Below are 21,222 nucleotides of genomic sequence, written 5' to 3' on the forward strand. Positions count from 1 at the left end.
TCGAAACTCTGATTTTCAGGGTAAAGCAAGTAATTAACAAGAGTTCCGCGGTCGGAGATGACCGCATTGAAGCCGGATTTTTGATTTAAATGACAGGAAAGTACCTTTCGTGTTTTTGTCAATGCAATACTTAAATTACTGAAATATTGTTCAAAGGTCAAAATGAAATGTAAGTACTTTTCAAGGCATGAGCAAACCTTGTGTTATGTTTTGAATGCATGCATATACATGAACAACAATAACATTTAAGGTCACAAATATGAACTTGAATTGACAATTAGGAAAGTTTGATCTCAATTTTTTTATTAGCAAATTAGTAACATATTGTTTGAAGTTTCCATCAATTTCATTATCAAATGTAAGAAAATAAACTTAGATGAAATAATACTATTTATTGTTTTGCTTTCACATACCTATTATAACAATTTTAACATTTTAACATTTAAGGTCACAGTGACCTTGACCTTCAAATGAATGACATTGAAATGACCAGTGGTCATCTTCTAGTACTGGCCAATCTTTATTTCAAGTTTGAAGACTCTAGGTACAAGCATACCAAAGTTATAACATGAAATAAGAACTTTAACATTTTTACATTCAAGGTCACAGTGACCTTGACCTTCAAATGAATGACCTTGAAATGTCCAGTGGTTACTTACTAGTTCTGGCCAACCTTCATGTCAAGTTTCAAGACTCTAGGTCCAAGCATACCAAAGTTATAACAACTTTAACATTTTTACATTCAAGGTCACAGTGACCTTGACCTTCAAATGAATGACCTTGAAATGTCCAGTGGTTACTTACTAGTTCTGGCCAACCTTCATGTCAAGTTTCAAGACTCTAGGTCCAAGCATACCAAAGTTATAACAACTTTAAAAAATTTTATATTGAAGGTCACAGTGACCTTCACCTTCAAATGAATGACCTTGAAATGACCAGTGGTCATCTGTTAATCCTGGCCAACCTTCATGTCAAGTTTGAAGACTCTAGGTCCAAGCATACCAAAGTTATACCATGAAATAAGAACTTTAACATTTTTACATTCAAGGTCACAGTGACCTTGACCTTCAAATGAATGACCTTGAAATGACCAGTGGTTACTAACTAGTTATGGCCAACCTTCATGTCAAGTTTCAAGACTCTAGGTCCAAGCATACCAAAGTTATAACAACTTTAACATTTTTTATATTGAAGGTCACAGTGACCTTGACCTTCAAATGAATGACCTTGAAATGACCAGTGGTCATCTGTTAATCCTGGCCAACCTTCATGTCAAGTTTGAAGACTCTAGGTCCAAGCATACCAAAGTTATACCATGAAATAAGAACTTTAACATTTTCGAGCACGCCGCCACCCCGCCCGCCCGCCCGCCCGCCCCCCCCGCCCGCCCGACAACATCAATCTATAAGCCGAGATTTTTTCGAAAAAAATCCGGCTAAAAACTAAAATTGATTTCCTGGGTAAAGGCAGTACTTAGAAACTCTTACTGATTTTCTGGGTAAAGCCAGTAATTAAAAACTCAAATTGAGGTAACCCCAGTACTTTGAAGATTTGTGACTGCAGACCCAGGGGACTCACTTGGGGTGTACAGTGTACATTCTGATCTGGACACCTAGACTGGAGGCATTCTTCTCTTCCTTCATCTGGTCTTCATCCATATCTTCCCTGTCAATCTCACCTGCCAATGCCATGAAATGACATTTAATGGTGAATTCTGTGAGCCTTGTTTTCATAAAACAGGGCTTAACGCTTGTGTGTAAATTGTTGTCCCAGATAAGTCTGTGCAGTTTGCACAGGCTAATCAGGAACAACACTTTCGGCTTAACTCGATTTTTGTTTAGGAAAGACTTCTTATAAACAAAAACGAATCCTCAAAGCTGCAAGTGTAGTACCTGATTAGCCTGTGCAGACTGCACAGGTTTATCTGGGATGACACTTTATGCAAAAGGGTAGGCCCAGTTTAACAGAAAAAAGGCTCTTCTGTCCACAGGACTAGTGTTTCCACTTAAAGAGAGGGGAAATGCCTCAAGGTCGCTCACTTGAGAACGATGAATTAACTGTTTTAAGCAGCTATTGTGGTGTTTGTATAATAATAAATATTGCTTCTGATGTTGCTTTTAACCTGGAACAATTATGAACTCGTTTGAGATATCATGAGAATTTTTTTATCAAGTTTTATGCTTATTGGGCAAATACATCCAACTTCTAAAGTGTTAACAAGATTTCATTGCAAGAAAAACTTCCCCCCAATGACCATGTTTTTCATGACTGGAACCATTTTTGAAAATCTGTGGTGATTTCTTCCAGGTGTTAAATAGGGAACAGACAAAGAATCTAGCAGCCTGCTTTTACCTGTGGTGATTTCATCTAGGTGCGAGTCATCTCCCTTCGATTTCTTGAGCCGTTTGGTTCCCGCATCCAGGATGGCAAAACTGAGGCAAGGCTGGGCCAAAGTGAACTCAGACACCGAGCTGACACTGACCCCGCTCTGGTTGATGTCTTGGTGGATTTGTAACACATATAGAACCTGAAGAGTGAAAACAAATCTGAGCTGTGCTCGGTGAAAAGGGGGTTTAATGCATGTGCTTTAAGTGTCACCCATATTAGACTGTGCAGTCTGCACAGGCTAATCAGGGGCGACACTTTCTGTCTACACTGGATTTTTGCAATAAAGAGACTTTCTTAAAAAGAAAATTACCATAAAAGCGGAAAGTATCATCCCTTATTAGCCTGTGCGTACTGCACAGGCTAATCTGGGACAACACTTTCCACACATTCATTTAACCCCCTTTTCACGAACATGGCCCATCAGTATTAATATGTGTGAATATCAGCAACCTAAAAAGAAGAGATAACTCTGTACTAATATGTGTGCATATTAGAATATAATGCAGAAGGTCTCAAAATTTTACATAGTCAGGGCATTATACATTAACCAATGGTTGGTGACAAAATACTGTGGGTAATGGATTAACATAGGCCTGCTTTGAATGTACATGTATACATAATTATGAGGTATAATTTATCTACTGTAGAATTATCCTTATATACATCCGGCTTAACTTTATTTTTGCTAAGGGACATTCTTTAAACGAAACATGTCATAAAAGCGAAAAGTGTTGACCCTAATTAGCCTGTGCGGACTGCACTGGGACGACACTTTACGCACATGCATTAAACCTCTTTTTCACTGAGCATTGCACATGTTAATTATTCAACCATTAGTAAGTATTTTATATTATCACATACATAATACTCAGTTTTAATTGGCTCAACCCTTTACCACTTAGATACGTATTTTGTAGTCCCTTAGAAAGTTAAATTTAATTAAAGACCTTTCTTACTAGATTTAAGTTTTTAAGTCTTCATTTCAACCCTTAGATACTGATGAGCAGCAAACAGCACAAAACCTGAACAGACTGAGAATTACTTGCAGGCTGTTTTGGTTTTATGCTGTTTGCACATAGCCATTTTCAATTTGCTTCTGAGTGGGCAAGGATTAAACATGGTGACGTTCACAATTCTTAAGATGCTAAGCCTATAATAATATTCAGTGAACTTTACATCAATGCAGAAGATCCTAAATGTTGTTATTTAGCTTTTCAAAGCGGAGCCTATCATTAGAGAATCCAGGAAGCTCTTGCTTTATTCGCATTAATTAAAGCATTCTACTGGTAAATGATTTTTTTAATTATTCAAGAGCTTATCAATATGAAATGCTAATATATATCGCTTTGAAATAGTGTAATTGTTTTTTAAATTATCAAAGTTTTATTGTGACACAAAACAAATTACGGTTATCTTTAGATAAATCACCATACCTAAGAGATTGGTACACTATACCACTGATAAATATCAGAGGGGTTATCACGTGACAAACAAGATGGCGACGCCTATGCTGAGACAGGTATTTTTCATTGTTTTATACCCTTTAATACTTGTATTAATTGTTTAAATGCTGCTCACTTTCCAGCCATATCAGCAAGAAAGTGATAAGCGTTTATTTCGTATTAATTTTAGCTTTATATCTCGACTTTACTCCCTGCACATTTTGTTAGTGAGGCTGTAATTAAGTCATCGAGCTATGAAATGTCCCAGCGAGAACAGTCGAAATATAGAGGGAATATTGACAAGAAATAAACACTTATAACATTCTAGCTGATATGGCTGGAAAGTGAGCAGCATTTAAAAAAATAATACAAGTAATAAAGGGTAAAAACAATCAAAAATACCTTCCTCGGCATGGGCATCGCCGTCTTGACTATCACGTGATAACCCTCTGTTTTATGGAACAAGAGGGCCTGAAAGGCCCAAAGTCGCTCACCTGAGATACAAATGAACTGACCTGTTCTGTGCAGCCCAAGATATCATTCGAACAAACTTTCTGACCAAGTTTCATGAAGAGTGACCTAAACATGTAACTTTAAGAGTGCTAATAGGTTTTACTATAGCCATATAAAGATAAATTCCCACTGGGACTTTTAGAGTGTTAACAAGTTTTTACTATAGCAATAGTGCAAAATAGGAAAAATGCCCTGCTCCCTGGCGGCCATGTTTTTCAACCAACTGGAACCATTTTCAAACTCGTCCAATATATTATCATTGGGACAAATCTTCTGACCAAGTTTCATGAAGATTGGACAATAAATGTGGCCTCGAGAGAGTTTACAATATTTTACTATAGGCTTAAATAGCCATATAAGGACAAATGCCTAGCCCAATTGCGGCCATGTTATCAAGCAACCGGACCCATTTTCGAACTTGTTTAAGATATTATTAGAACAAATGTTCTGACCAAGTTTCATAAAGATTGGACAATAAATGTGATTGTCAGAGTGTTAACAAGTTTTTACAATAGCCATAATAGGAAAAATGCCCTTCCCTCTGGTGGCCATGGTTTTCAACAGACCAGAATCATCAAGATGTCATTGAGTCATATGTTCTGATCAAGTTTCATGAAGATCGGACCATAAATTTGGTCTCTAGGGTGTTAACAAGGTTTTACTCTAGCCATATAAGGAAAAATGCCCCGCCATTTTCGACCTCGTCCCAAGATATCATTGGGACAAATCTTCTGACCAAGTTTCATGAAGATTGGACAATAAATGTGGCCTCTAGAGTGTTAACAAGGTTTCATTTATAATAGCCATTTAAGGAAAAATGCCCCGCTCCCTGCTGGTCATGTTATGTAACCAACTGGAACCATTTTCAAACTCGTCCAAGATATCATTGGAACATATCTTCTGACCAAATTTCGTGGCCTCTAGAGTGTTAACAAGGTTTTACTATAGCCATTTAAGGAAAAATGCCAGCCCCCTGGGCGCCATGTTTTTCAACCAACTGGAATCATTTTCAAACTCGTCCAAGATATCATTGGAACAAATCTTCTGACTAAGTTTCATGAAGATCGGACAATAAATGTGGCATTTAGAGTGTTAACAAGGTTTTACTATAGCCATATATAGCCATATTGTTGGACCCCAGTGTCAATCAGTCTATTTTAATGATGTAAGCTATTATTATGATGTGTTTAGTTTGTTACATAGTTTGTGGATAACACAATAAGATAACCATACACAAAGTCTAATTTTGTTTTCATAACGATTTATTTCTGTTGATTTATTTCTAATATAACGACTTCCAATGTCCTAACAATATTCTGAACTACAAGTTACATACGGCGCAACAGCCGATGGCCGCCCCGCAATAACAAGTTGTATGCTTTCTACATTTAAGTATACTTTAGACTACCCGGGGTACATTTAAGTTGTACTTGAGCCGACAATGACAAATCGAGCCTTAGTATGTGCTTGACATAGTTGGGACTCATATTTGTTAAACATTGCTTCAGATTACAAAACACTCATTCAAAATTAACAGCCAAGAAGTTGTTTTAAGATGCACTTTTGTTGGTAGTAAATGTTAAAGCCAGCAAGCTTTGCCAATCAGTTGCAAAACTGCATTTGTAGCGGAGTAAATAACAACAGCCAAAATTGCAAAACATATTTATGTGCCCTTCATTCCATAGACAAGCAAATAGACATTATGTATCCATCTAAAATGGATGATTTAGTGGCAGGTGGAAATGTGTAGGAACAATCAGATGTTATGCTTAAGATAAAATTATTAACACAAAGGCAACTTCATTATGACAAGTTCACTTACACATTGACCTTGAAATGGATCAAGCTCCTTGTCACAATCCCAACAAATGTACACAAACATGAAATATATACACTGGCAGTGTTTTCATGTAGTTATAAAAAATATTGAATACTCAAAAAACACTTTTAAAAATATAAAACATTAAAGAGTAATTAAAGTAACCTGAAACAATAATGTTGGTTCATGCCTAAAGTGTCTTTGCAGGAAGTAACATCAGGAAATAACAATCAAAGAAGCTTTTTATCACTTTATAGAGTATTACCACACAACACATAAATAAAATGGCAACCTTTATAAAATAATACCTCCTAAGCAGACCTATTAAATCTTTCCTTTCATCTTGGCATCAGTCTGGAAATTGTCATAGTTTACTTGTTTGTGATAATGAAAGTATAGTTATTACTGGACAATATAAATTGAAAACATATGCTTTATAAAAAATAGTATGTCATGAGCTTTAGGCTGTCTTTATAAACCTGTTTCAAAATTATATAATGCATGTTATGTGTTTATTAAACTGTTCAAAATGTATTTTCTTTTTGTACATTATAATGTTTCAACTTGCCTAAAAACTGAATGCAAGCCGGATCTCTCTTGTAGTTTAATGTAATATCAAATTTAAATTAGCATGTACATGTATTAATATTTTATTTGCATAGCTAGTTTGGAATACAGGGCAATCATTTGAACAATCTTTGTAGAGGACCATAATCTGGTGTTAAAGACCAAAATAAATTCACTTCACAATATTTTGCCCACAGACAGTGCAAATATTGACCCCAAGGGCATGATTTGAGCAAGAGGGCCTGAGAAGCCCAAAGTTGCTCACCTGAGATTAAAAGGAACTGACCTGTTCTGCGCAGCCCAATATGTCATTAAAACAAAATGTTCTTACCAACTTACATGACTAGTGAACACCCTGGCAGCCACGTTTTTCAACAGACCAGAACCATTTTCATACACATCCAAGATATCATTTAAACAAATATTCTGACAAAGTTTCATGAAGATTCATGAAGCCATATAAGGAAAAATGCCCCGCCCCCTGGCAGCCATGTTTTTCAAGCAACTGGAACCATTTTCGAACTTGTCCAAGATATTATTGGGACCAATCTTCTGACAAAGTTTCATGATGATCGGCCAATAAATATGGCTTCTAGAGTGTTAAAAAGGTTTTACTATAGCTATATAAGTCAGAATTCCACGCCCGCTTGGTGGCCATGTTTTTCCACCAACCGGAACCATTTTCAAACTCATCCAAGATATCATTTGTACAAATCTTGTGACCAAGTTTCATAATGATCGGACAAAAAATGTGGCCTCTGGAGTGTTAATAAGGTTTAACTAAAGCAATATATAGCCATATTAGGAAAAATGCCCCGCCCCCTGGTGGCCTTGCTTTTAAAGAAACCGAAACCATTTTCAAACTCATTTGAGATGTCATTGGGACAAATCTTCTGACCAAGTTTCATGAAGATCAGAAAATAAATGTGGCCTCTAGAGTGTTAACAAGGTTTTACTATAGCCATATAAGAAAAAATGCCCCGCCCTCTGGCGGCCATGTTTTTCAACCAACCGGCATCATTTTTTAACTTCACCAAGATATGATTGGGATGAATCTTCTGACCAAGTTTCATGAAGATCGGACAATAAATGTGGCCTCTAGAGTGTTAACAAGATGTTACTATAGCCATATAAGGAAAAATGCCCCGCCCCTTGCCAGCCATGTTTTTCAAGCATATGTAACCATTTTCGAACTCATCCAAGATATTATTGAGACCAATCTTCTGACCAAATTTCATGAAGATTGGACAAAAATTTGGCCTCTAGATTGTTAACAAGGTTTTACTATAGCCATATAAGGAAAAATGCTCCGCCCCATGGCGGGGAAATGTTTTTCAACCAACCGGCATAATTTTTGAACTCGTCCAATATATTATTGGGATGAATCTTCTGACCAAGTTTCATGAAGATCTGACAATAAATGTGGCCTCTAGAGTGTTAACAAGATTTTACAATAGCCATATATAGCCTTATAAGGAAAAATGCCCCGCCCCTTGGCAGCCATCTTTTTCAAGCAAATGTAACTATTTTCAAACTCATCCAAGATATTATTGAGACCAATCTTCTGACCAAATTTCATGAAGATTGGACAATAAATAAGGCCTCTAGAGTGTTAACAAGGCAAATGTTGACGCCGCACGACAGACGACGGACAAAAGGCAATCACAAAAGCTCACCATGAGCACATTGTGCTCAGGTGAATTTAAAACAGTAAATGGAAGCACTCTATACAATATAAAGCTAAATGATTACACCTTATTTGACCTTTTAGTGTATCAGAGATGATATTAAATGAATAATTTAAAAATACATGTCTACATAAATTATGTGAACAATCTTTGTATTGGACCACTGGACAATGTTATACACTAAATATGAAACCCCTGGCCCTTGCAGTTTAAGACAAGATATTTTAACTTATTACTTTATATGTCTTCATAAATCAGGTCACACCTGAAACATGGCCAGATTTTACCCCAGGGGAATGGTCTCAACAAACCACCAAATATTTTATTCATGGTCCTTTCCATTTCAGAGATTTGTTTGTAATTTACTTTTAAAAGCTATATAAATAAAGTTACCCATGGGGTTTGTCCAGTATTAATGCCAGAGGCATGATTTGAACAAAATTTGATTTTACCTCTAAACAATTTTACACACGAAAATTTTTACACCTGACCTTTGCAGTTTCAAAGATGATTTTTAAATTTATCTTCTATGTAAGCCTATAGAAGAAGGTGACCTCTTGGATTTGGCCAAATTTGACCCCAGGAGCATGATAAAAACCATTTTTGTAGAGGACCATTATAGAATGTTTCACACCAAATATTCAACCTGTAACCCAAGTTTCAGTTTCAGATAATTTGTTTTAAGCAATTTACTTATAATACAAGTCTGTATAAATTATGTGACCCAGGGGCATTATTTGAAAATCTTTGTAGAGGGGCAGTAGATTACATTGTACACACCAAATATAAAACCTCTCAGCATTGAACTTTCTTAGAAAAAGATTTTTTAAGTTTGCACTTTTTAAATGAATCCGTTTAAAATATTTTTTTAGATGAAATAAAGATCTATTGTCTAAAAGTCAAATAAGATAATCTTTGGGGCTATGAAATCAGATATGCCTCAGGCTTTTTTCTATAGAATTAGAGGAACAAATCATGTCAGTGTTTATTTTAACAGTAATTGTTCTTTTATTGGGTATCCCAATATGAGCTGTGTTAAATATCAGTAGAGAGTAACCTAGATTTTACACTGCAGTGTTAGCTTATGTAGCACTAAACCATCATGTATGTACAAGTTTATCTTAACATGATAACAAGAGTTTATTAGTTTAAATGATCAAAGTTCATGGTAGATGAACTGAATGCTTCAAAAATAAGTACTGCAAATGTGTAATTAATGGAAAAATTTAATCAACATATCAACAAGTTAATAACAATTATCAATAACTATTTCATGTGAATAAAAGGTACATTAACCCACTTAGAAAACAGGAAGTTTTGAACACTTTCAACAGAATGGCGACTTCTTTCAGTCCAGTTCATAAAAGCTCTGATTTGGTGAAGGACTACTGTTGTGGAGCCTGCAGAAGTAGAAGCATCGAAGAAATTGCAGAGATGTACTGTGAAACATGTCTGAAGTGTTTTTGTGGAAAATGCATTTTTCATCATAGTCAATTATATGCTGACCATATCACTTATGGTAGAGGAGACATGAACAAGTGGCCGCTTACTAAGAAAATGGAGGATTTTCTTTACAAGTGTGAGATCCACAAAGACAAAAAACTTAAAATGTTTTGTAAGGACCATAGTAAGCCATGTTGCACTAATTGTGCTTTCCTAAATCACAGGTAAGTGAAACAATGATAGAAATACTGTTGAGGTATCAGGCCAACCTGTTTCAAACATACTGCTTGACAAGAATACATTTATGTTTATTCATAATTGAATAAACTAGCATATCTAGGTTGGCGCTAAGGAAAAAAAATTAGTAGCCAAATTTCAGCACTACGTAACGACCCACATTATAACCTTATTTGCTCTATGAACGATATAATCATTATCATGAATCTATAGGTATCAACAATGACTGTATTAAATTATCAATGAAGTCACATTTAAATAAATTATTTGTTTCCTGAAATCAAATAATTTCATGTTTTTTTATTTTTCACTTACATTTATTTTCATGCACTGGCATAAACGGTATACAATGTTAGAACTTTCAGATATGCCCCGGTCTTTGATTGGGTGGGTCTTACATAACTCCTATTCGCCACCCCCCCCCCCCCATTCTCCCAATAATTTTTGCCGTAGTCTGGTGCTTCTTGATTCTTGAAAAATACATTTACTGCAATGTATTCTTGAATTGACATATTTTTCCATAGTTGCAATATATGATTTATTCAAACGTACCGGTAAATTTGTAAGTCTTAAATACTGCATGTACTGAGCGGCTAGGCTATATTTAGTTACACATCGTCTGTTTTTTAAAAAGCATGCTTTGCATGCGTAGAACTTGGCATTGCAGACGACAACAATAATTTCGCGCTCTTTCTTATAACACGGGTTTTACATGGCATACCGGTATTAGTGCATAGTGAATAGTTATTATCACGTGGCTGTAGAAAAACGGTGTATATCAGTTTTACAAATAGACATGATAAAATATACATGCACTGGATTTAATTTGTTACCGCATCAAATTATTAACAGGTTTTGTTTTTCACAACTTACACGCCGTAAGTAATTTTTTTAAACTGCTCACCAATTGCAATTAACTTCTCATAATTAATGATTGTTAACAGTACGGTAAATAGGTGTGATGATGATGCCCGAAACCGCCTTTAATGTACTGCTTTATTTACCGGTTTTATATCACGTATTAATGCAACAACTGTGATTCATTGTTAATAAACCTGCGATAAACGCTTACTCTGTGACACACGTCAATCACAAATAATAATCACTATATAACTCCGCTTCCATAAACATTCTCGTAACCGATTGGACGTTAAATGTCACAGTTTGGCGACTGGAAAGTTACCCGAAAATTCCCCGTGATGCATCTGGCAGCATACATGACTGTGCTATGTGGCTTGAATATATGATCCGGTTATCTCTTATCAATCAGGGTTTTTTATCTGATTTTGGGGAAAGGGCCTGGCCTTTTTTGAGGGGAAAAAATCACGCGAAACGCCGGATTTTGGGGAAAATAAGGAGAGTCTTAAATAATCAATTCAACATATTTTGCTGTTTTTAAAACAAAATAAAGGCAACAGATAATTTAATTATGCAATATGTTATATTTTCTACACTTGATCAGGTTAACTTATGTATTTAAAGTTAAAAAAAAAAAAAAAATTTTTTTTTTTTTTTTTTTTTTTAGGGGAAAAAAGGATGTCTTGGGGGAAAATTTACCTGCTGAGGGGAAAAAAATCTGAGGGGAAAGGGCCGATTTTCGGCGGGTCCCAAAGAAGGAAAAAAAGCCCTGTCAATGGACTATCTATTACCACCTGGAGCTTTTATGGCGATTACATTTGGAAATCGGTACCAAGTTCTCTTTAAAAGTAAGGAATATTATATACTTATAGAGAAATATCAGGGTTTTTTGCAATTGCCATTTTCATTCACATTTTAAACTTTAATCGCCAGCTGAAAGATTCAAACGCCTTTGGCGATTTTGGCGATCGGAAACGCTAACATAGCATATGATTAACTGTGCAAAACTATTTTGACAACTGGTCTCAATAGCACAATACAAAACAAGCAATAAAGACAATAAAAAAGGAACATTAGGCCAATATTCCTCACAAGGCTCAGAATTGTAATGTTGATTAAGAGAACATGTTTAATTTACATCAGGGGCATGATGTGAACTAGACCAATCACTTTTATGCCTGATAAGAACTTTTTTACACAGATTTCATAGTGCAGATTTAAGAACTCACCCATTCAAGCTCATACTTCATATATGTGTTTAATGTTCATACCTCATATTATAGTTAAGATGCCATGGACAAAATTCCATCAAGACCAGCCACATGGGCAAAAACTGTGAAATTATGAAAGCAGAAGTTATGGTTCTTATGCACTGCAATTCTCCTTATTAATTCATACTTTCATATTGAGTTTGAAGTTGATACTACTGATAATTTTCAAGATATGATCCAAACAAAACTTGAATAAAAAAACTACTGAAGGGCAATAACTCTAAAAATATGAAAAGCAACAATCACAGTTCTTGTGAACTTCACATCCTCTCAACGAGATCTACCTACCTATGACATTTCAAGTTGAAGGTCAAAATGGGCAATAACTCTTAAAACAGGTGATCAGGAGTAATGATCCTTGTGCTCTGACTACCTTGTCAATGAGATCTATCTACATATGAAACTTCAAGATGATACCTCTTTTACTGTTCAAGATGTGCTCTGGGCAAAAATACCCAACTGTGACATTAACAATGACGCCAGACAGACAACCTCACACATTTGTTGTGCAGGATGTACAAAAATTATCTAAGCTGGGGCCATTTCTTTGGAACAATCAATGTTTACCTTGAAGGCATGCCCAAAGATGCTTAGCCCTAGTGCTCAAATGGGGCGAATAATTTCTTCGGGTTGTGTGGGCTGGTCAAAATTTTAAAAGCCAAGCAGTTTCGAGTTGGGTCGGGTCCACATTTTTAGTTGGTTAATAAAAAACAAGGGACAAAATTGTCACAAAACCAGGTTTTCATTGTGAAAAAAAATCTGATAAAGGGAGAAAACTCAAACTGAACTTTTGAAATGAACAAACAAAATAAACCCCCTTTGTAAGTTTGTTTTTTAAAAAAATCTATTTTTAGTCGTGGTGACCTTGACATTGGAGATATTGACGTGATTCTTTCGTGCGACACACCGTCCTATGATGGTGAACAAATGTGCCAAATGATTTCAAAATCTCACAATGAATGACATAGTTATGGCCAGGACAAGCTGATTTATGGCCATTTTTGACCTTTGAACTCAAAGTGTGACCTTGACCTTGGAGATATCGACGTAATTATTTCGCGCGACACACCGTCCAATGATGGTGAAAAAATGTGCCAAATGATTTTAAAATCTGACAATGAATGACATAGTTATGGCCCGGACAAGCTTGTTCAGCCCGCCCGCCAGCCAGCCCGCCAGCCAGCCAGCCAGCCCGCCCGCATTCGCCAATCTAATAACCAGTTTTTTCCTTCGGAAAACCTGGTTAATAAAACTCAATGGCTTGAATGCATTCCATATTCTAACATAAGTAAAAGCAGAGTTTTATAAATCACATTCTTAAAAGTAATCAGCAAATTTAAAGAATTGAGGTCCTTCCCTTTAAAAGCATTTACTGGCTAAACTTTAAGGCACAACAAAAAGAACAATCTTTCGAGAAGATATCCACCATTTATCATTCATGAAGGCTTGTAAATTCAGTTTAAACATAAAAGTATACAGTTTAACTTAAAGACTTGATTAGAAAAGCACACATAACTTATGCAGTGTTCAACACTTTGATTGTCCGTGACAAGCATAAAAAGGTCCAGACAAATCCAAAAATAGTCTGCTAGTCTGAGTGAAGTTGCAAAATTAAAGGTATTTTTTTCTCTAATAAAGTACCAAAAAATCAAGTTATTTGGCTGGTATCAAAACTTAATGTTGAAATTGAAATAAAAACACAAAGTATTCAGATACACTCTATACTGTGCTGTGTAAAAGGGAGTATAATTTACATAACTCAATGCAACACTGCTGCAGTTAGTTCCCTTATGTTTTTTAAAACATCATTCAAGCTTTCGGTTTATTTTAGTCACTTCTGTTTTACATGGTGAACAGTTGACACTCATTCAGAAGTTCTTGTCACTTTTGTTTGTTAATAAATGAATGTGTTTGTTAAGAACAATAATTTGCTTTTGTACTAATAATGCTCAAACAGCAATTGCAACATTATTAAGATATATTACAGAGTACAGTATACAGAAGAATATAGATTACAATAACAGTAATTCTGTTTCGATTATTTGTTTTAGTTAAATTGAAAGATTGAGAGACCACAAAAAGATACATGCTTGGGCCATTCTTCTATTTATGTGTTTTAATATTGTTGAAAAGTTATATTGCATATTTAATTGCATTTTAAGGTCAGACAGGACTTTTTTTGTATGGACAATTTAAATTATCTGGCAATAGTCCAATAGTTTAAAAAAAATAATGTTGAGGCAAACTGTTATGGGATAAAATTACACTTGTGCATGTTTAATAAGGATATTTAATACATGTGCTAAACCACCAACCTGTCTGACTTACAAATGTTCATCAAATCCTATGTAAAGATAAGTAGCCAATAGTTTGTGGGATTTCTTTCAAATTAAATAATGCTATGTTAGGATTATTAATTAGGGGCTGGGGACATTTTTTCAACATTCTATTGGCTTTTCACAAAAGTCAGACCTGGTGAAGACAGCTCCCCCCCCCCCCAAAAAAAAAACCCTGTCAAACTAGTATAAAGCTTCTCTTCTTTTAAGGTTTCTGTTTTAAGTTTAAGTCAGTCAAGTCTAGTTAATGAGCAAGTTTTCTTTAAGAAATTCACCATGTTTTAGTCCAAAAATCTCTTCACTTGTCTACAAAGACAGCGATTTATTCCCTTTCTTTATAAAGTACCCGTAAAAGGTACTTTCCCAATTAAAGAAAAACTACACAATTCCCAATTGCAGTCTAAAAAATCCCAAAAGGAAGGATATGTTCCTCAATTTTGTTCCAAAAGTGCATTATCTGCAAGTTAACAATTAAAATGAGCACATACACTGAACATGTCAAGCCAAAATGAATGTAAATCAATATTTGAGTTGATTTGTGCTATTGAAACCAAGCAATTAAAGAGCCATAATTCCGCATTGGGAGATTTCACAACACGAATTTTTGGAATTTCAGGGTTTTTCGAGCTAATTTGTCTCAATTTGTATGGTTCATGTACTTTTTCTGATTGGGGAAGAAAAATCGTTGAAAGAATATATAAAAGCCCACTTTAAGGTTTTTGATGTGTCTATGAAATTTATTTATTTTAAATTGGCAAGAAAAACAATGCTGAAAATGATTTAGAATGCAATAAAGTAATACAAATTAGCTGCACTTGTTAAATCAAGCTTCAGTTTAACCATGGGTTTAAGCATCTCTAAACTAGCAACTCGATCCTGTATCACTGGCAAAACAATTTGAACAATCTTTTCTGCGATTTTTTCTTCCCATGTTTTTTTCAAGAACATGTTTTAGCTTTACTTAGTTCAGGATTTAAACAGTTTTTTATTTAGTTGATACACGTCGAAAATATGTTCTAAAACTTTTAATCTGCAAGAAACTAAATAATAATGTAAACAATGATTTTTTAAATAAACAGAAATGGCTTAAATATAAACAATGAGCATGTATTTTTAGTCTTTAACTGTTTATTTAAATGATATCTTTTTCATCACTTTTTATCAAATAATGTATGAATGTTCAATTGTTTCAGACTATGCAAGGAAGTAACCCTTATTTCTGAGTCACTCAAAACCAATCCGTCAGACTTACATGAATTGTCTAACAAGATTGAGACCATTCTGAAAGAACTGAAGAATCTTCACAATACAAAACAGACCAGCTTTCAGTCTGTTGAGGGATCATACAGTGAAAGACTACAAGAAGTCAGAGATGTGCGACAGAAACTAAATTCTGCTCTGGACAACCTTGAAAAGGCTACACTGAAAGAACTGGATGATGTGAGGACATCTCTACAAGCTGCTCTCAGGACTGATGTAGAGAACTGCAATAAACTGATGGACGACCTAGAGCTCCTTAGAGAAGCTGTGAAGGAACTTGCAGATAAGAGCATTGGAGAAATGGCCTTCATAGCCACCAGGAAATGTCTGGACAAGATACAGGAGTCAGAAGCATATCTGAAAAACACTTCTTTGAAGTTTGACAGTTCAATAGCATTCCAAGCAAACACAGACATTGAACAGTACTTGACCAAACAGTTTGGTATTGGAAAGATTTCACATAAATCAGTGCAGGGAGACGCCAATCATGCATTTACAGTAACAAAGAAGTGCGAGTATGATCTGAAAATACCAACTGATGGTAAAAACAGTTCTAACACAGGCATCTGTGTTATCTCAAGTGATAATATCCTTGTTGCTGACTGCAACAATAAGCAAGTGAAGCTTCTGAACCAGCAGTACAAAGTGATCAGCCACTGTGATGTGCATGTTTATGAAGGAGGGAACATGTGTCAGATAAGTGCAAGTGAGGTGGCTGTTACTGTGAATTATGGGGTCCAATTCATCTCTGTGGCTAATTTACAGCTTATTAAAGGCAGGAAACTTCAGTTTCAGCATACGTGTGCTGGAATTGCCCATCATGAAGGCAACCTGTACGTCACCTCCGATACTGCTCTGTACCAGTACACTATGACTGGAGCACTTTTAAAAAAGATATATGAGGATACAACTGCTATCTCAGTTTTTTACTCAGGTAAACATTTCTTTATGATCTAATTATTAAAACTAAAGGTCAAATACAAACATGCAATAAAAATGCTATAATTCAGTTTCTTTTGAAGAAAACATATCTTATTGTACAAATACAACAAAACTGCAATCAATATTAACATGTGTAATTATATAAGAATTTTGTTTCATAAATCCTGTCTATATAAACATTTTTTAAGTATTAAAAGAAAGACATAAAATGTGTTTATTTCCTTTTTTCACCCTTTTCAACAGTATTTCAATAAAAAGAAAAGCAGTTTCATTTCCTGGGAAGCTGGTTGACAAGTATTAAATCATAAATGCACATATTTATGTCAGTAACTTTCAAATGGCCTATTTGCATGGTTAGAAAGGACAACCATACAAATAATTTCATGACCAAGTTCTACGTAAGTTAAGAGATTTTTCAATGAATTTGATCTGCGGTCCACCACTTTGTAGCCCAGTTCTTTACATGACAATATATACATACAAAACTATAATACTTGGAAAACAAGGGCTGTTTGTAAAACATGCATGCCCCCATATGGGCTCTCCGTTGTAGTGACAGCCAATGTGTGAATATGTTTTTTGTCACTGTGACCTTGACCTTTGACCTAGTGACCAAAAATCAATAGGGGTCATCTGCCAGTCATGATCAATGTACCTATGAAGCTTCATGTTCCTAGCCATAAGCGTTCTTGAGTTATCATCCGAAAACCATTTTACTGTTTCGGGTCACAGTGACTTTGACCTTTGACCTAGTGACCTGAAAATCAATAGGGGTCAACTGCGAGTCATGATCAATCTACCTATCAAGTTTCATGATTCTAGGAATAAGCGTTCTTCAGTCATCATCCAGAAACCATTTTACTATTTCGGGTCACCGTGAACTTGACCTTTGACCTAGTGACCTCAAAATCGATAGGGTTCATCTGCAAGTCATGATCAATGTACCTTTGAAGTTTCATGATCCTAGGCATAAGCTTTCTTGAGTTATCATCCGGAAACCATTATACTATTTCGAGTCACCATGACCTTGACCTTTGACCTATTGACCTCAAAATCAATAGGGGTCATCTGCAAGTCATGATCAATGTACCTATGAAGTTTCATCATCGTAGCCGTAAGCGTTCTTGAGTAATCATCCGAAAACCATTTAACCATTTCAAGTCACTGTGACCTTGACCTTTGACCTAGTGACCTGTAAATCAAGAGGGGTCAACTGCGAGTCATGTTTAATCTACCTATCAAGTTTCATGATCCTAGGCATAAGCGTTCTTGAGTTATCATCCGGAAACCATTTTACTATTTCGGGTCACCGTGACCTTGACCTTTGACCTAGTGACCTGAAAATCAATAGGGGTCATCTGCGAGTCATTATCAATGTACCTATGAAGTTTCATGATCCTAGGCATTAGCGTTCTTGAGTTATCATCCGGAAACCATTTTACTATTTCGGGTCACCGTGACCTTGACCTTTATCCTAGTGACCTGAAAATCGATAGGGGTCATCTGCCAGCCATTATCAATCTACCTACGAAGTTTCATGATCCTAGTCATAAGCGTTCTTGAGCTATCATCAAAAAACCATTTTTACTATTTTGGGTCACTGTGACCTTGACCTTTGACCTAGTGACCTGAAAATCAATAGAGGTCATCTGCTAGTCATGATCAATCTACCTATCAAGTTTCATGATCCTAGGCCTAAGCGTTCCAGAGTTATCATCCGGAAACCATTTTACTATTTCGGGTCACCGTGACCTTGACCTTTGACCTAGTGACTCAAAATCAATAGGGGTCATCTGCGAGTCATGATCAATGTACCTATGAAGTTTCATGATTCTAGGCCCAAGCGTTCTTGAGTTATCATCCTGGAACCACCTGGTGGACGGACCGACCGACAGACAGACCAACATGTGCAAAGCAATATACCCCCTCTTCTTCGAAGGGGGGCATAAAAATGAGCAAACACAGGGCCATTTAGACTTTTGATGTTCACCACATATTTAAACAAGAGCACCGCATAACGGGTGCCACGCTCGGCTGCGAAAGCTTGTCAGAATTTATTTTATTTTTTTAGAGGTCACACTGACCTTGACCTTTGACCTTGTGACCCAAAAATGGGTGTGGCGTGTAGAACTCATCAAGGTGCATCTACATATGAAGTTTCAAAGTTGTAGGTGGAAGGACTTTGATTTTAGAGCCAATGTTAAAAACCTTTATTGGCTATGACAAAACCTCGGGTTTTCCCCGAAAACAGCAGAGCTAATAAAATGTTACTAATACACACATACTTTCAAAATAACGGATAAAAAGCATTATATTATTACAAAGGAGTCGTAGGTGTTTTTTTTTTATTAAAATATTCTTTTGACTTTTTATAATCTATGGAAAAAAAAATTGTCCTTTTACAGCATGGAATTGTGCAGTAAGTCCTACAGGTGACAGGATCTATGTCACTATCTTCAACCAGCACAAGCTCATCACACTTGCCATGGACGGCAAAATTCTCTCCACCTTCACTGACCCCGAACTACAACAGCCATCAAGTGTCCATGTTTCAGTTGTAGGTCATGTCCTGGTTTGTGGATACTCATCCCACACCATTATACAGGTGGATAGAGAGGGAAAAACAAAGCTAGCTACACTAGGGGCAAAGAAGGATGGAGTGATTAATCCCGTATCAGTCTGCTACAACAACGACACCCACACAGTCATTGTGGGACAATATCAGAACAGCAAGTTATATGTGCTGGAAGTGCAATAGCTATGATTATGTGAACAGACAATAGTTTCAATGCAAATGTTAATACTTTGCCAGATATATCCTTAATATATCATAACAGTGGTAGTATTTGCATCTTCACATAAGCTTTCCATTTAACTTCCAATGCCATTTTATAGTTATTATAATGTCTGGTGTTAACTGTCAAGTACTGTAAAACCATTACATTTTTCATGTGGTACGAATTTTCGTGGATTTCGTTGGTCTGATGAACCATGAATTCAAGTACCAACGATTATTTATACATTTTTAATCCAAAATCGGTCATTTACGATTGTCATTACCGACATTTTCTTTTGTTGTCGGTTATCCGAGATATTTGTTTTGTGTAATAATTACTTCACTTAAGTAGTATTTTGAAAGAGAGATTGTTTGATTGAGATATGATAGTTAATACAATATGTTGTTTTCTTGATACGTGTTTGGGTAATAATACTTTTTTAATCAAGCACGGTATCTAAACTGTACGTAAACACGTTACAAGCGACCTAGTATGTTTAAATTTATTAAATCCTAAATAGTAAGAAGAAAACGACACTTAGAAAGTAAGCAATCTATTGAAGAACGTGTTTCAAAAAAAGAGAAAACAATTTGTTTATTATCACATGATTTGTTAAGAAGTACTATAGCTTATACTAACAATTGAGTATACTATGCTCGTTACATGTTGTTATTAACCATGTATGTAACATGTAACTTTGTTGTTGTTGTTGTTGTATTCCATGTCACATTATAATATGTAATTAGAGCACTCTCACTCTCCAGTGATAAGTGAATTATTAATTGATGTATGTAATTTGAACATTATTATTATTTATATCCAGCACGCATGTCTGTAAAATTTTCATGTATTTGTATATGACGATAAGTTTGTTATGCTTAAGTCAAAATAAATATTCTGTTCTGTTCTGTTCTGTCAACGATTATTCTCTTTTACATGACGTCGTCAAATTTACAGTTTGCAGATTTATCGCATATCTCAATGAGTGCCAATTTAAGTTAAAAGTGACATACCGTATTTTACCATGCATAGCGCGCAGTTTTTTACCTTCAAATTTCAAAATAAAAATTCAGTGCGCGTAATACATTGACACAGCGCTTTCCTGGTTGCTAAATTGCAAAAAATCCATTACGTAATCGTAAATCTTCACAATTGCCGCCATTTTTTTTATTGCAGAAAACTATACCCTATAATGTTATAGACTGAAGGGGCCGTTGTCGAAACAACAAAAAGCGGGAAAGGGTATGAATGAACGGGGTAGTAACAGTTTTGACAAAAATTAAAAGATGAAACAAGAGCACCGCCTTGCGGGTGCAGACCGCTCATCTATTTTCTTTTTAAAGGTGAAGGGACTCTCATTTTCAATCACAAAGGAGGGAGGAGTGGAGTGAAGAGGGGTGTATAGTGTGGGGTTGTGGACATTTATTACATTATCTTCCAAAAAAGCGAAAAAAAAAAAAAAAAAAAAAAAAATCGGGGGGGGGGGGGTATAGTGTGAGGGTGTGGTGATAATTTGTGAGATGATCTTAAAAAAAAAAAAAAAAAAAAAAAAAAAATCAAAAAAAAAATTTGGGGGGGGGGTGGGGGGGGTGGGGTGGGGGTATAGTGTGAGGGTGTGGTGGTCATTTGTGAGATGATCTTATAAAAAAAAAAAAAAAAAAAAATTAGGGGGGGGGGGAGG

The 21,222-nt window shown here is 35.6% G+C and overlaps 2 protein-coding genes across 2 annotated transcripts in view; one reads left to right on the forward strand and one right to left on the reverse strand.

Annotated features, from left to right (window-relative positions):
• The window catches only part of LOC127870922 (enhancer of mRNA-decapping protein 4-like), a 143,949-nt gene that overhangs the window by 89,297 nt on the left and 33,430 nt on the right, over positions 1-21,222 (reverse strand). The window contains exons 13-14 of the mRNA XM_052413498.1: positions 2,353-2,527; positions 1,579-1,678 (exon numbers count right to left, since the gene is read on the reverse strand). Of these exons, the coding sequence (XP_052269458.1) occupies positions 1,579-1,678; positions 2,353-2,527 (275 nt within the window). The remainder of the gene's footprint in view (positions 1-1,578; positions 1,679-2,352; positions 2,528-21,222) is intronic.
• Positions 9,514-20,449, forward strand: LOC127870924 (tripartite motif-containing protein 45-like). The gene is made up of 3 exons (XM_052413504.1): positions 9,514-10,084; positions 15,756-16,756; positions 19,170-20,449. Exons 1-3 carry the CDS (start codon positions 9,753-9,755, stop codon positions 19,520-19,522), a joined length of 1,686 nt encoding a protein of 561 aa, XP_052269464.1. The 5' UTR covers positions 9,514-9,752; the 3' UTR covers positions 19,523-20,449.

Source organism: Dreissena polymorpha, chromosome 3, assembly GCF_020536995.1.
Source record: "Dreissena polymorpha isolate Duluth1 chromosome 3, UMN_Dpol_1.0, whole genome shotgun sequence".
NCBI lineage: Eukaryota > Metazoa > Mollusca > Bivalvia > Myida > Dreissenidae > Dreissena > Dreissena polymorpha.